A 16,767-nucleotide genomic window follows, 5' to 3' on the forward strand; every position below is an offset into this window, starting at 1 on the left:
TTAAAGAGTCGGTTTATTTCATATTAAACAATGATTAATACTAAAATTATCATTTATTAACATTAACTTAAACGTTGTTGATCCTTCTAGTCAGTACAGATTCTGAGGTGGAAACGAGCATAAACTCGCTTTTATGGATTTGTTCTTGAATGTGAGGTTTAGTGTGCGGGATCTCTTTAGTAAACTTTTCACCTTGATTAATTTTAACTTGAGCGGCACAAAAATGAACGTCAATATAATCTGACTTTACTAACAGTTTTCTTTATCACAATTTCACGTTTACAATGGATATTAGAGTATCTTTCTTTCGCGGTAAAATGTTTATGGAATTTGCTGAATAGCACTTGATTTTCAATATAGACAGTGTCATAACCAAAATGGAAACTTCACTTTTTCGCGTAATGGTTCCACTGGGGCAAAATGATAGATTTCTAGAACTACTTGATATTAATGGACACTAAACGTCGCTTGGAACTAGATTAACTTTGTCTTCTAAGCTCGGTTATTCCGAACGCCAAATTTACTCGTAATTACTTAGAGCCAGTTTCAAGATCTCCTTTAACTAAAGTCAACTTTATGTCAAAATTAAGACCGCTGTCATGGACGAACCCCTCCATTTCAAATGGAAAATAATATTGAGTTAGAAATTATAAACATTAATGATATTGATATCGTAGCTTGTAACGAATATCATAGAAGTTTGCCTTCAATAGCAAGATTAATTATTCATTAACGTCGACTTTAGTTAAAGGAGACTTTTCTTGATTATGAAACTGACACCAAGGCTCTTAAGCCGCTATACTAAGTTGACTTAAGACGCCTATTTCGTGATGGAAAGTAATGGAGGCGTTAATTTTCATTGGTTTCCAACTCTATGGTCGTCCACAGAAAGAGCTGACTTAACACAATTTTACCGCCTAGCTGACATTGTTAGGGCCTGTTGACCAGTGAAGAGAAGGAAAGGACCGAGTTATCAAGTAGATACTAATCCTAAGTAATCAACATAATGTTGAATCTAAAAATGGAAAATAATTTTATTAGATACAACAACGGTTGCTTTTATTTTAATAAATTTCTGATATTCAGAAACTTGGGCTTTGAATTTTAGAAATTCGAAGGGAGTCGTGAGTTTTAACTGATGAAATGTAAATAAGTAGATTAAAATCACAGAACGTGTCAAACGTGCTTATCATGGTACTAGACAGTAGATAAATTTAGTTACTTTTCACGAGCCGGCGCCTGAAGCGTTGGGATAGGTTTCAAAAAATCATCTATCTTTTCCCATACCCAAAGTTCGGGCGATATTTCACACCCACGCCACTTTTGCATCTGGTGGTACACGGGCAGGGATAAGCTCCTCCCCAAAGAATTGCGTCATATTTATACGAAATAAGTAGGTTCTGAGAAAATTAACCAAAACTAAAATAATACATTGTGACGTTACGCCACTGGTTCGTACAAGATCGGGACGAACCGTAAAACCAGGTGCTCGATGGGACGACCACGTGAGGGAGGAGAGCGTCTTTTGCGGCATCATGTAAAATGTCACGTTTTATCATCTGGTATTATTTTTATTTGTTTGTTTTGTAATAAATAGTATTTTTGCATCACATCACATTATGCTTACAGTGCTCCTAACGCTAACCGTAACATTTCGTATTTTCGTTATTCCTCGCGACGTGTAACGTGTTTGAGTGAAATGAATGGGTGTGGCTTTTAAGGCTTTACTGAAACACTAAAGACTAAACAGTGAATGTGAAACTGTCTTGTTAACGTCTTTAATTACTCAATACGAATACCTGTCATGAATAAAAATCAAGCGACGACAATTCGAAAAACAAAGCGGCTCTCTGGTGCACAGTATCTAAAACGCAAGCTCGAGAAGGATGAAGAAAAGAAAAAACTGTCGCACTCACTTCATAAATACTTGAAAAAAGGTAAGATTATAAGATAACTGTAATTAAATTTATTTAATAATTTTACGATCAGTTGAGATAACCGGATAAGTGTTGTGCGCTGATATATTATTATTTTTGTGGTTTTGCCAGATTATCAACGTACTGATTTAACCAATGAACCTGAAACCAGTGGTATGAGTTGTGCGTCAACCTCCTCAAATGTCGTAGTTTCGGGGGAATCGGGGAATGCCAGACTGGAATCAAAATCTCCACCTTCAGATGCAGATGCCGATGATAATGATAACATTGATATTGATAACAGCGAGTGTAGCACCATTCAACGATTAACACTAACATCAGTTGCATTAGGCGAAGTCAGTTGCAATACGATTCTCCAGGATAGTGTAGATATTATTGAAGATGACAATTTTGCTGAACCAGCTGAAGATGAAATGCAACAAGAACAAGATGTTGATATCTTACCATTACCAGAACCAGAACAACTTGATCTAACTGATGCTGCTTATTGGCCATCCTCCCTTAGCACAAATATTATTGACATTATAGTGAAAAATAGACCCGTGCAAATCCGAAATTTAAATTTTCCAAAGAGTGGATCCGCTGGATCCGGTCGATTTTCAAATAATTACTATAGTAGAAAATTAGCCAATGGCGAGTGTGTGAACCGAGATTGGTTGATTTATTCTAAAAGTAAAGACGCTGTCTTCTGTTTCTGTTGCAAACTTTTTTCGAAAATGCCGATGAAGTTAATAAACGAAGGATACTCGGACTGGAAGCACTTAAGCAACACCTTGTCAAGACACGAAAAGAGTACACAGCACATAGAAAGCTATAAGAAGTGGATCGATCTAGAAAAAAGGCTCTTAAATTTAACAACTATAGATTCTAAAGAACAGCGTCTACTTGAGATGCAAGTCAAATATTGGCAAAATGTTATTGAGCGTCTTATTGCAATAATTCAGTTTTTGGCTAGTCAATGTTTAGCCTTCAGAGGAACCTCTACTAAATTATTTGCACACAACAATGGAAACTTTTTGCAATGTGTACAAATGATTTCGAAATTTGATCCTGTAATGTCGGAACATTTGAAGAAAATTCAGACATTTAAAAATAAAAAAAGCCTGCCACATTATTTAGGATATAAATTTCAGAATGAAATAATTTCTTTACTGTCAAACACTATCCAGATGCAAATAATTGAACTAGCCAGGAAAGCGAAATATTATTCTATTATTTTAGATTGTACGCCTGATTGCAGCCACGTCGAGCAAATATCTGTAATTATTCGCTTCGTTTCCTTAGCCGATAAAGTCGAAATTCGGGAACATTTCCTTGGATTCTATCCCGTTACTAATACTACAGGTCAAGGGCTGTATGACTTTATTACCAAAAAGTTGTTAGATACAGGGTTGGACATTGCAGACCTCAGAGGGCAAGGATATGCCAATGGGGCTAATATGCGAGGTAAAAACATAGGTTTACAAAAGAAAATTCTAGAACAAAATCCAAGAGCCGCATTTATCCCGTGTACAGCCCATTCGCTCAATCTTGTTGTAAACGATAGCGCTAAAGTGACTTTGGAAGTGGTTGAGTTTTTTAATTTTGTTCAAGAGTTGTATACTTTTTTCTCGTCATCAACATACAGGTGGGATATTTTAAAGAAGAATGTATCTAACTTGACCCTGAAATCGGTGAGTGCGACAAGATGGGAAAGTCGTATTGAAGCTATCAAGCCGTTGAGATTTCAGTTGGGAGAAATTTACGTCAGTTTAATTGAATTGCTTGAAGATGCGAGTCGCGACATCGATACGAAACACCAAGCCAAAGTCTTTGCCCAAAAAATATGTACTTTCAAATTTATTTGTTCCACAGTAATTTGGTATGATGTATTATCTAAAGTAAATATCGTTAGTAAGACATTACAAGGTTCAAAATTAAATGTTTAAAATGCGGTTCAAACATTATCTCAGTTAATAGAATATTTCAAATCCCTAAGATCTGAAGACAGTTTCGAAAATTATGTAGAGTGTGCCAAAAATGTAGCAACCGATGTGGAATTGGAAAATTTGGAATTTCCAGATATAAGAACTGTACGACAACGAAAAAAGAAGCGTCAGTTCGATTACGAATGTCAGGATGAACCGGTATTAGATCCCAAAGCCAACTTTAGAACCAACTTTTATTATGTCTTAATTGATAAAGCCATAGGTTCCATGGAGGAACGATTTGATACATTACATCAACAATTGGAAAAATTCAGTGTACTTTTCGACTTTGTCGAATTATCTAATGAAGCGATCAAGGAGAAATCGTTGGTTTTGCAGGAATATTTACAAGATCCAAGGACAGGCGAGTCGGATATTGATTCACAAGAGTTATGCGAAGAACTCGAGTCTTTGAAGATCTTTGTAACCGGACAGCAAACCATCAAGTGTGAACCACTGGAAATTTTAAACTACATTTGCGAAAATAGTTTGAGTGGCTCCTTTCCTAATGTAACAATAGGTCTAAGAATTTTACTGGCTTTACCCGTTTCCGTTGCATCTGCAGAGAGATCGTTTTCAAAATTAAAACTGATAAAAAATTTTTTGAGATCGACAATGTCTCAAAACCGTTTGTCACATTTGGCCATGATTTCTATAGAACATGAAATGTCAGACAAAATTGAAGTAACTGAGATTATCAAACAATTGGCACAGTTGAAGGCTCGGAAAGTGCGTTTCTAATTCTGTATTTCAAGGGCAAATTGGCAACGGGATGAACGAGAAAAACCATCGTTTAATAAACAGGACGTTGACAGGCGAGACTCTCAAACTTCAAGGCAAATCGTGGAACAGAAGGGTCCAGTAGCCACATCCAGCAACCAAGGTAAGCAGCCCATTTGTTATAAGTGCAATAAGGTTGGACACATTTCACGTTTTTGTATGAGAACTTCTGAGGACGCACATCAAACGGAAAACACCCCAAACGTAATGTTAAGTGAAACAGACGGCAACACAGCAATGATTGTGAATACGTGCGAATCACCATACGAAAAGAACGTGAAGTTAGGCAACTTAAATTTAAAAGCGTTATTCGATACAGGCAACAAGAAAAATCTAATTAAGGTTAAATTTGTTGATGCAGCAGGAATTGCGCAAAAGAAAAAAAACTTGTGTGTTAACAGGATTAGGTGGAGCCAAAGTTCCATGTAATACGATGGCCGATTTGGTTTTGCAGATAGACTCGAATAATCATAATGTGGAAGCAATTGTAGTTCCCAATGAGGTAATGACAGTTAATGTTGTGTTAGGTCGAGATTTCCTTCAAAATGTGCAGTGGGAATTCAACGAGAAAGGAATTCTCTTTAAACAGAAGGAGGTGATGGCCGAGGTGTATTCAATCATGAACATTCAAGTTGACAATAATGACATTGATTTGAACATTAATCCGGGTGTCGAGGAAGCAGTTAAGTGTCAAGTGAAACGATTAATAACCGAGTGTGTTAAAAATGGTGATAATACTAACGCGAGTGAATCGGTGTTAAAATTAAAAATTGATTTAAGAAATGACAAACCAGTTCGTTGTGCACCACGGCGACTTGCGTATCATGAACATAAAATCGTTGATGACATTATACGCGATTTGTTAAATAAGAACATTATTAGACCTAGTTCTTCGGAATATTCAAGTCCGGTAGTGTTGGTTAAGAAAAAGACGGGAGAATCACGAATGTGTGTAGACTATCGCGAGCTTAATAAAAATGTAATAAAAGACTGTTTTCCCCTACCTGTTATTGATGACCTCATAAATCGGCTGGCATCAGCACAGTATTTAACAACACTCGATTTAAAAAATGGGTTTCTTCCAGGCCCGTAGCTAGAGTTGGGCTTTAAGGGGGGCAATGATGTTCTTAAGGGGGGCGTACATTAAGGTATACCAAAAAATTCGAAATTAAGAAAATTCTCTATAATTTGTGTAATAAACATATAATTGAAACTAATCCACTCTGATCCGAATATCCTAATTTATAATGATATACATTATATAAAATAAAGTAAATGTAAACGAAAACGCAACTGAATATTATGATGGAAACAATTTTAAAAAGTGCCTTTCACAAATCACATACATACATAAGACTGGCACAGTGGCACATAAAACATAAGTTTTTAAAATAATTGAATTTTTCTGTTTTTCTTCTGATTAAACTTCCGTAAAAATATCATCATATTTATAAAATTGGTTCTTTCCTTCTCGAAAGCCAGAAATACCAGGCTGGAAAGTCTTTGATGGGTCATCGATACTCGCTGAGGTCTGTTAATTCTTGTTAAAAAAGAAAAATTAGATTCACATAAGGCCGTACTGCAAGCAAAGGTTCGAACTGAAGCTAACATTTTATACGTGTTTTCAAAAGCTTGTCTTTGATTATACATTTCTTTAAAAATATTAGGGTTTTCAATAGTCTTTAAATATTGTTTAGCAACAATAAGTTCTTCCTTACTAGGAAGAGATATTCCTACTGAGGAAAGGTAACCAATGTTTTCATACTCTAAATTTTCTGCAGCTTGAAGTGAATGTTGTTCACCATTTTCACTAAACCTTCGTTTGAGTTCTAACAACATAACGTCTAACACTTAAAAAAATACAGATTTTAGATTGCAAGAGTCTCTCGAAGCACCAGTTGTTTCCATAACGACACAGTCCTTTAAGGCCGTCTGACACGATGCTAAATTTTTGGTAAAATTTGTGAATAGAATTTTATCATAAAAAATTTACTTCCATAATTTATTTAACAAAATTATATTGTCTGACACTGTACAAAATTTATCATAAAAATTAGTAAGTGCGTCTGCGCTTTGCATTTTTTTTCTAGGGAATATGGGTTTTTAAGTCAATAAATCTGGTAGTGGTACACCTACACATATAAATAACAAAAATAACATAACCTCTTCTAGTATTTACTTTTTTGATTTTTCATTATTTCATATTATTATCTATTGTGCTACTACTGGTAATTGTAATGAACCGAAATCTAATCGCTAGCTCGGCACTTGCCGCAAGTGTCATTGTCATTATGTCTTGTCTTCTAACAAAAAGGCGTAATAAACGTACTCGAATTTGGAGCAGGAACTGGCTGCAAAGGCGAAACGAGGGTCGTGATGTTTTAAACATGCTAAATACAGAACTTTTACCCGAGGATCCAAATGCATATACAAACTTTCTGAGATTAACTAACGATCAGTTCGAATATTTGCTGTCGTTGATATCAAATGAAATATGCAAACAAGATACACTAATGCGAGAATGCATCCCTTCCAGAAGCAAGTAGGTGATTAAAAAATTAATCATAGGCACTCACTTGTGCTATCATTTTAGATTAGAAGTTACCTTGCGATTCCTAGCAACAGGCGAGACATACCGATCCCTTATGTACACCACTAGGATACATGAAACTACGATAAGCCGCTTTATACCTGAAGTGTGCCAAGCCATAGTCTTGAAATTAAAACCAATCTATTTAAAAGTAAGTTATAGTCCGTATATTATACTGTCAATTTTTACGATATGAAACCTGGTATAGGCACCAAGAACAGCAGAAGAATGGAAAAAAATTTCTCAAGATTTTGATCAATTATGGCAATTTCCTCATTGCGTGGGAGCTCTTGATGGTCGCCACATCACTTTTAGGGCACCCATATCTGCTGGCTCGTATTATTACAACTACAAAGGTGCAAATAGCATTGTGTTATTAGCATTAGCCGCTGCCAACTACAAGTTCATTTACGCAAATATAGGTGTCAATGGACGAATTAGTGATGGGGGTGTTTTTCAGAATAGTAGCTTGTCAAGGGCACTACAAGACAATTCTTTGAGTCTACCAGCCCCAGAGGTATTACCAGGAATGACAGAAGCTTTACCGTATGTTATTGTTGCCGATGATGCCTTTCCGCTGTCAAAGAACCTATTGAAACCCTATCCAGATCGTGGACTCGGCAATGATAGCAGAATTTTTAATTATCGGTTATCCCGTGCTCGGAGAATAATAGAGAATTCCTTTGGAATTCTTGCAAACCGATTTCGTCTTCTGTTAAATCCAGTTAATTTAGATGCAGAAAAAGTAGAGTTGATTACACTCACTTGTGTAGTGTTACACAATTTTCTCGCAACAGACAATGCACAATCATATATTGAACTTGAAGAATTTAATGAAAACTTGCCGAAAATAAATCGACAATGTGGTAACCGGACATCTATTGCAGCAAGAGATATTCGTGATCATTTTAGAAGTTATTTTAATTCTTCACCAGGTTCGGTGCCCTGGCAACAAAATGCAATAAACAATTTTAATTTGTGAAATTCGTTTTTATTTTACATATGCCTATTATTAACAATAAATACTACAAATTGTTACATTTTTTTAGGGCATCAAACAGTGTGTGTACAATTTTTTCTTCTGTCTGCAAACGAATGGATGTATCAGTAATTCGTTTTAACTTCGACACTATAAATTGAGCCAATGCCTCATCTTCATCTACGTTTTGTACAAAACTTTGCTGCATTGTTGATGAAATTGATGCTAAGGCACTAGATGCTTCACGCATTACATTATCTTCAATTGTTTCTCGTTTTCTTTTCTTTTGAAATTGCAGTCGTTTTGATGGAGTAGCACCATCTACGTCTTTTACCGGTGAAATAGGACGAGAAAGATTTGGTGAATTCAATTGGGAGTCGCGAACTTGACTCGATCCCGTGTCCAATGTATTAGTAATATCGTTGAGACTACCATCTTCTGTCACATAGTACTCTGATGTTACTATCTCCTCGTCGCCTACCTGCGGTGTGTCATCTTCTGCGATTAAGCTATCCACGGCTTGCCGCACTTCGACATGTTCTAACAAAAAGAACATTCGGTTGAAATACCAAATTGTTGGTTTGTAAATCTGCAGGAAAAATGTATAGTTAGTCAATAAATTAGATAATATTGAAGGTTTTGCTTACCCCGTCACCATCTTCATCACCTGCTCCACTACGGCGGCTGCGATTCCACTTCTTGTATTCTGTGAGAAAATTATTCTTCAGTCCGTTAAATTTTAACTTGATATCGTTGATGGTAACAGACGGCTTAAGGGGTTGCAAGACTGCTTGAATTTGCTGTAAAGCATTCTGTCTAGAATGTTTATTTTTATACTGTGCAGATTTTACTGCATATAAACATGCATGTCTTTGACCGCGACCATGACATTGTGCAAATTCGTAATTTAGCACTAAATAAACCGCTCTCGTTCTTTCGCAAAAACGCCCAAAATGAGAATAATTGAAATTAAATTAGATAGGTTATGTGATATGTCACCTACGAAACGCCGAACCGCGTGCGCATCACGTACGCGCACATTTTATAACAAATTTATGCATTTTTTAGAACAGGATCTAAAAAATTTTATACAAACAAATTTTGTAACAAATTTTTGTACAAAATACGTATGACACTATGCAAAATTTTGTATGAAAATTAATCTGCAAAATTTTGTACAAAATTTAGCATAGTGTCAGACGGCCTTTAGAGCGGAATTAACTTTTCTGCGTCGCTTATTTTCTACCGGTTCGGCTTCAGCCAGTGATGTATTTGTATTATAGTCACCACTGGTACAAATCTTCCATATTTCTTCAAACGTTGCGTCATCCCTAAACCCTTGAATTACTTCAATGAGCGAGTCGGTAATTCTTGCCGATTGTCGAAGATCTGTTTCGCGTGCTTGTAATAATTTGTCTGCAGGTTCCAAAGCATGTAACACTTTATTCATAAAAACCGCACAAAATTTAAATGGGCGCATTGTAACAATTCTTTGCAAACCAGTAGCCGCAGCAACTTTGTCTCCTGGAAAATCTTTCTTACCAATAGCTTCATTTAGACAGTTTACGATTTCTTTATAGTTATTGCAGATTACACTAGTCACATGTAAATGGCCTGACCAACGTTGCTCTAAAAGTCGACTCAAAGCATGTCCTTTGTATAACTTGGCTACGCTACTTTGTTTAAGAAAGTGATACAACATGGTACACTGATCGAAAAATTGTTTGATTGTGGGAATATCAATAGACTTGATTAAAACCAAGTGAAGCCTATGATTTGAACAATGGACATAAGGAATAAAACGATTTAGTTTTTTTTGAATTCGCGCTTGAACACCCCCATTCTTTCCACTCATAACTGACGCTCCATCAAAGCACTGGCTAAGCAGGCGGTCGCTACTTATTCCATATTCTTGGAGAGTATTTAAGGTCAAGTTTGTAAAAGTCTCGGAGTCCAAATCTTCTGTAGTTTTGATGCAGAGTATGGATTCCCAAACTTTACCTTCTCTTACATATCGAATCCCAATTGCTACATTTTCCCTATTGTTTTTATCTTTCGTCCCATCTTCAAGTAAAGTAAACCATGGAACATCTGCATTATTAATATCGTGTATGATGCTATCACGAACGCATTCCGCCAACACCTCTATGACATCATTTTGTATTTCTGGAGACAAATACGTGGCATTTTTGGGCATTTGATTGTGGCATTCAAAAAGTGTTTGGTCTTTTTTTAATGTAAATTTAAATATATTTGTAAATAAAGATTTTTCTTCGTGTTCGTCAATATCGTAAGTACCCCTCATTGGTAGTTCATTTGTAGCTAGAAGCTGTATTATTTCGGCGATGGAACTGATATAATACCTATTACGTTCTAGAACATTTTCATTCACTAAAGTAGAAACAGATTTTCCCAAAGACTCCCTAGATTGTTTTTCTGCCCATTTTGACATAGCTTGAATATGAATTTTAGCTGAATTGTGCTTTGCTAAACCTTTGAAATTGTCGAGAGCATGCTTCCAGTTCCGAAAACCACAAGTACCAAAAGTATTGTCTTTTGTAGTACTACCCATCATAAACTGCCTACATGCATAGCAGTATGCAGAATCAGTAACACTCGAGTATTCCAGCCACTTATATTTCGAATACCATTCTTTCCTAAAAGTCCGACCAAACTTATCTTTGGGATATATTGCTAAGGAAAGTTGAACAATATCCATACCTTGAGAAGCTAAATCTGATGGAAACGGCAACTGCTCCTGTACCTGTTTGTTTTGTAATGTCGATGATGGAGGCAACTGGGATGGAAAACTTTCACTTTCACCGCATACAAATGTTGAAGAAGCACTTGAAGTGTTTTCACCCGAAGTGTTTTTTTGTTTTCTAATGATAAACTTATCCATAGTTCACAATAATAACAAAATTGTATCTTAGGTAATTAGACAAATATAGCACTATCAAAAAATGTCACCACAGACGTTAACTGCGCGTTTAAATAACGGCAGAGACGAGACTACTGACTAGACTCTATAAATTAATTTGACCTTGACGTATCGGTTATCGTATATTCGTTAGCCCATTCGTTCGCGGCGCCTGCGGCTGCGGCCTAAACACTCAAACACTGCTGACTGAACTGAACAGCAACCAGTAACTAATACGAGACGTTAAAATTTTTCGTAGTTCCGCCTCGGTTCGGTCTTGCCGTTTGTGTTTGGAAATCAAATTTACGACCGGTTCTCTTAATTTAATCCTCATTTGTCGCTAATACTTGTACCCAACGCTGCAGGTATATTACATTTGAAGAAAATGTAGGAATTATCTATTATCCTGCTTGCCTTTAACTACTTAATTTTATGACAATTCTCTATTATTGTAGTCACGTTTGTCCCTCTTTACTTAAGCAACCAAATATTTTTAAAGTAGATCTCTCCTTATTGTTTTTCAATTTCAACTGGTATTGTGATAATGTGATTGTGCTATAAGTTACGTCATAATTGAAGGGGGCGCTTAAAGTCTCTAGGGGGGGGCTCAGCCACCCCTGCCCCCCCTCTGGCTACGGGCCTGGTTCTATCACATTGACATAGCTCAAAATTCTGTAAAATATACATCTTTTGTAGTTCCAGGAGGGCAGTACGAGTTCCTGAAGATGGCGTTTGGATTTGTGAACTCGCCAGCCGTATTCCAACGGTTTGTGAGCTTCATTTTCAGCGATCTTGTGAGAGGCGGAAAGCTGCAAATCTACATGGACGACTTACTTATTGCAACCAAAACGATAGCAGAGAACATGAAAATTTTGGAAGAGGTATGCCGAGTAGTACAGCTCCATAAGTTGCAGTTGAGGTTGGACAAGTGCTCCTTCTTAACGACCTCCACAGAGTATTTGGGATACAACATTGAAAACGGGCAAATTAAACCTGGGAAAAACAAAACCGACGCGATTCATAAATTTCCTCTGCCGATAACGCTGACGCAGTTAAAATCATTTTTGGGTCTCGCCAGTTATTTCAGAAGATTCGTGAAAGGCTTCTCGACAATCGCGAAACCATTAACCGATGTCACCAGAAGTAGTATATTCAAGTTTGGTAAATGCGAGGCCGACGCTTTTGAGGAACTCAAATCACGGCTAGTCCAAGATCCGGTTCTTAAAATATGCGACAGAGATTTGGAAACTCAAGTACACACCGACGCCAGCAGCCGGGGCTTCGGTGCGGTCTTGATGCAACGTTCGCGGGAGGATAACCCAGTTCCATCCAGTCCACTATTATAGCATGAAAACCTCGGAATGCGAAAGCAAGTACAGCAGCTTCGAGTTGGAGTTATTGGCCGTCGTTAAAGCAATAGAGAAATTTCGCATTGTTAGGAAAGCATTTCACCTTAATTACCGATTGTAATGCGTTAAAATTGGCTCTTAAGAAAAAAGAGATTAACCCAAAAATATGTCGCTGGGCATTAAGTTTGGAAGAGTTCAACTACGAGGTGGAGCACCGTAAAGCAGAAAAAATGCAACATGTCGATGCACTTAGCAGGTGCTATGTCGTGAATGAGGTTGATTACGCACAAGACCGAGACATCAAAATTTTCCAAAATAAGGATGTGGAATTGAGTGACATAAAGAGGCGTGTACAAAATGGAGAATCAATTAATACGTTTAAAGTTGAAGATGGTGTACTTTTTTATGAGCGAAATGAGAAGCTGTTATTGGTTGTCCCGAGGCTCATGAGAAGGGAAGTAGTAATGCGGATACATGAAAGCTTATCTCACTTGGGTGCCGAGAAAACCATCGCGGAGCTGAAGCGGTATTTTTACTTTAAAAATATGTCGAAATTTGTGAGAAAATGTCTACGAAACTGTCTCAAATGCGTAGAGCATAATTATAAGTCACGGGTCAACGAAGGATTTCTACATTCGATCGACAAGGGAATGCAACCTTGGGATACGCTGCATATTGACCATTTGGGGCCACTGGAGAAAAGTGCTAAAGGACATCGCCATATCCTTTGCATAATTGATGGATTTTCAAAATTTATTTTTTTAGAACCAACTAAAACGACAAATAGTGCAGAGTCCATAAAAGCTTTGAAAAACTTATTCAAAATTTTTGGAGCCCCTAAAAGGATAATATCTGATCGAGGTACATCTTTCACGAGTCAAGAATTTGAAACCTTTTGTGAAGAGCAAGCTATAAAACTGGTTCGTGTGGCAGTACAAACTCCAAGAGCGAATGGACAAATCGAAAGGTACAAGACGATTATGCCAGCCATTTTGAAGGAAGTCGACGACGTAACGAGATGGCACGAAGCGTTACCAAAGGTACAACTTTCACTTAATGGATCTTTACAATCGACAACACGTCATATTCCTGTTGAAGTAATGATGGGTTTCCGCTTTAATAATCATCCATATCAAGTTTTAAACGAAAATGTTAGCGATCATGTTGATTTATCGCGATTCATGAAAAATCGGAACGCCCTACGAGATGAGGTAGTCAAAAACACTCAAGCCCAACAAGAGAAAGCCGATGCAAGATACAACGAGTCCAGGATACCGCATGTCAAGTACAATGAAGGGGATTTCGTGGCAATTAAACGAACTGGTCACAGCGAAGGAAACAGTAAGATGCTGAAGAAGTTCGTAGGACCATATACGATTAAAGCTGTGTTGGATAATGACCGTTATGTTGTAACGGATGTACCATCACACAAACTGAAACAGAAACCATACCAATCTGTGTTACCGCCAGAACGATTAAAACTGTGGCGACAATGTGAAGACGACGAGGATGACGACGGTGTTACCGAAGAAGATGACAGCGACAGAGAAGATTCAGATGTTACCACCAGCATTGAGGCAATGCCAGGTCAGGAAGGACCGAGCTGTGACGTTACGCCACTGGTTCGTACGAGATCGGGACGAACCGTAAAACCAGGTGCTCGATGGGACGACCACGTGAGGTAGGAGAGCGTCTTTTGCGGCATCATGTAAAATGTCACGTTTTATCATCTGGTATTATTTTTATTTGTTTGTTTTGTAATAAATAGTATTTTTGCTGGAGTATGGATATTAGTTTCATCACAACATTTTATAATAATAATAATAATAATAATAATAATGTTTATTTACGGAAAAGAAATCTCCTTGTACGTCCACACTCCGACATTAAATATTAAAAAGGATTCTCTTCTCTCGAAAAAGAAACGTGCCATATTTCCTAATATTTGAGTAAATATCAATATACCTAGTGTGTCGGCATTATTTTCAAATTAAGGTTATGTAATTCGATTATTATTAGTTAAAAAGGAGTTACGGGGTTTGACGAAGAAAAATGAAACTAATAATAATGCTCACAAATTTTTTATTTGAAAATAAATACATTTCTGTGGGATATAAAAAACAAAACAAAAATCATTAAACATGGGGAATATTATCATAATAGGCATGATAATCTTTGTCAATAGTTTTTTTAAGATATGCAAATGGTCAAACTTCTCCATTTTTATTGGTAAGTATTCTATTTGAATACAGCAGTGTCAACTGCTCAAATGGAATTGGATTTTGTTTTTTATCTCGAACCGGCAAGTTCCTCCAATCTTCTGAAAATCTGAGCTTATATTGTATAGTACCGTTAGGCAGGAACATAACAACAGAGGGTGCAACTGGTGCAGTGCACCAGGGCCCGGAGGTGCCTCAACGGTTTATGTATGTTTAAAATATCTCTACATCAGACGATATAGAAAAGGATTTTTTAAAGAACAGTAACGTTAGAAAAAAATATTAAGTTGGCGGTACTTCGTCAAATGTTGATGAGGAAGAAGATGCTTTGAATTTCTTTATCATGTAGGAAATAGAAGTAATTATACCAATAAATTTATGTGCTGCATTTGTATCTCCCCAGCAGCAAATTACAGATATCGCCTTCGCAAAGTGGTAAAATTCAAAAATTGATGTGCAGTATCCCCAACATTGAAAACACTTCTTTGGTGAACAATAAGTAAATTAAACAAAAACTGCAAAAAACGCAAAGTTGATAAAACTGAAGAATTTACGAATCTTTGAAATGCTGTATCTCGGAAACTATTACACTTAAGAGCCAATTAAGGGCTTTACTTGTCACAAACAAAAATCGAAAAAATTGCGTATTTTCAAGTGTTGCGTCGCTCGCACGGATCTTTCGATGTTGGAAAACTGGGACTTTCCACATTAATTCATTATTAATTAATCGATATGATTTTCGTTTTGGACGAGATAGATAAAAATTGCCTTTTTTTGCATGTTCACCTCACTATTATGTACATTACGTAGGGGAGACCGGGGGAATTGTGGCCCTCTAAGCATTTTTAGAAATCTGGAGCTCAGTTTATGAGGAATCTCCACCAAAATATAGGAATAAACTTATCAGACTTTTCTACGTATAAATATATTTTCGAAAATAAAGAAAACAGAAAACTTTTTTCTAAAAAAAAACAAAAAAAACATTGTATGGTTACAATATTACCCCATACAGTTGGGGTAATGGTAGCAGAGGTTTTACGATGCGAATTACCTACAGGCAATAATCACAAGTATATATTTTTTGTTCGGTGTCTGCACACGCTTTGTGTGCCCAATTGGTACATTGGCAACACTTGAGCCATAATTCTCTGTTTTTCCCGAATTCGCCACATGCAGAACATATATCTTTTTCTTTGATATCTTTATCATCTTCCGTGTCGTCGCAATCTTCTTCATCTGTACTGTCTACCGTATACTTTTTTGCGTTGCCCCTTGGTAATTTTAATTTTTTGGATTTTTCTGTCTCTTGGTTGTTTTTTGCGACACATTCAGTAAAAACTTTCCTCTTGAAAATGGATGTACTAGAAGCTTTTGCGTTGAGTTTCTTTGCCGCTTTCCGTTGTAAAATTTGTTTATTTGGGGTTGAGGTGACAATCTCCGAATGCTGCTTGGCGGTTGCTCTTTTTGGCACCTTCGAAGTTGACGGTCCAGGCAGTGGCAACATCTCTAAAAACGATGTCTCCTCTCAGTTTTTCTGTGCTTCCTTTTCTGCAGTTTTCTCGTATGCGTGACTGATTTGAATTTCTGTAGTGTTATGTTTGTCTTTTTGTGGAGTTCTCTCTCGTTCTTGAACATTCGAAATTTCACTAATCTCAGCAGTGATAATGTGAAGTTGCGCTGGCCCAAAATCTTCTTCGCTAAATACTTCCGGATTTAAGGGACTAATTCCTGTCACCTGAAATCCCTTGATTCCTTTTTCTGGAGTTGCAATTCTTATGAAGGCATTTCTAAACAATTCAGCTACTTCGAATGGAGTAATTTTGTCATGTGGGTGGTTTTTTAAGCATTTGTCGCACTCTGTATTGTAGGCAGCTTTCAAGGGGCCATAGAAACAGACGTCGAGAGGTTTTGGTCATTCCGATAATGCTCTTGGTCTGTTTCCCAACGATCTTGGGGCATAAATAACGATTTTGAAATGTTTTGATCAAAATCCATGGGGTCGCCAAAATATATCAAATTCATGTTT

At 36.9% G+C, this 16,767-nt stretch overlaps 5 protein-coding genes across 5 annotated transcripts; 3 read left to right on the plus strand and 2 right to left on the minus strand.

Moving 5' to 3' along the window:
* Positions 1 to 1,661: 1,661 nt before the first annotated feature.
* On the plus strand, positions 1,662 to 4,355 carry LOC116158947 (zinc finger MYM-type protein 1-like). The gene is made up of 2 exons (XM_031471824.1): positions 1,662 to 1,937; positions 2,049 to 4,355. Exons 1-2 carry the CDS (start codon positions 1,805 to 1,807, stop codon positions 3,863 to 3,865), a joined length of 1,950 nt encoding a protein of 649 aa, XP_031327684.1. The 5' UTR covers positions 1,662 to 1,804; the 3' UTR covers positions 3,866 to 4,355.
* LOC116174037 lies at positions 4,133 to 5,777 on the plus strand. Its single transcript, XM_031491846.1, has 3 exons — positions 4,133 to 4,350; positions 4,660 to 4,787; positions 5,086 to 5,777. The coding sequence occupies exons 1-3, from the start codon at positions 4,133 to 4,135 to the stop codon at positions 5,775 to 5,777; spliced, it is 1,038 nt and encodes a 345-aa protein (XP_031347706.1).
* Positions 5,778 to 6,714: 937 nt separating this feature from the next.
* Positions 6,715 to 8,287, plus strand: LOC116159229 (protein ALP1-like). Its single transcript, XM_031472177.1, has 3 exons — positions 6,715 to 7,226; positions 7,278 to 7,425; positions 7,483 to 8,287. The coding sequence occupies exons 1-3, from the start codon at positions 6,922 to 6,924 to the stop codon at positions 8,254 to 8,256; spliced, it is 1,227 nt and encodes a 408-aa protein (XP_031328037.1). The 5' UTR covers positions 6,715 to 6,921; the 3' UTR covers positions 8,257 to 8,287.
* LOC116174114 lies at positions 8,285 to 9,294 on the minus strand. The gene is made up of 3 exons (XM_031491966.1): positions 9,257 to 9,294; positions 8,901 to 9,186; positions 8,285 to 8,842 (listed from the first exon to the last, which is right to left on the minus strand). The coding sequence occupies exons 1-3, from the start codon at positions 9,292 to 9,294 to the stop codon at positions 8,300 to 8,302; spliced, it is 867 nt and encodes a 288-aa protein (XP_031347826.1). The 3' UTR covers positions 8,285 to 8,299.
* A 154-nt stretch (positions 9,295 to 9,448) lies between these two features.
* On the minus strand, positions 9,449 to 10,450 carry LOC116174179 (zinc finger MYM-type protein 6-like). Its single transcript, XM_031492089.1, has one exon. The coding sequence runs from the start codon at positions 10,448 to 10,450 to the stop codon at positions 9,449 to 9,451; it is 1,002 nt and encodes a 333-aa protein (XP_031347949.1).
* Between the last annotated feature and the right edge of the window lie 6,317 nt (positions 10,451 to 16,767).

The sequence above is a fragment of the Photinus pyralis genome, unplaced genomic scaffold (assembly GCF_008802855.1).
Source record: "Photinus pyralis isolate 1611_PpyrPB1 unplaced genomic scaffold, Ppyr1.3 Ppyr1.4_LG1, whole genome shotgun sequence".
In the NCBI taxonomy this organism is placed as follows: domain Eukaryota; kingdom Metazoa; phylum Arthropoda; class Insecta; order Coleoptera; family Lampyridae; genus Photinus; species Photinus pyralis.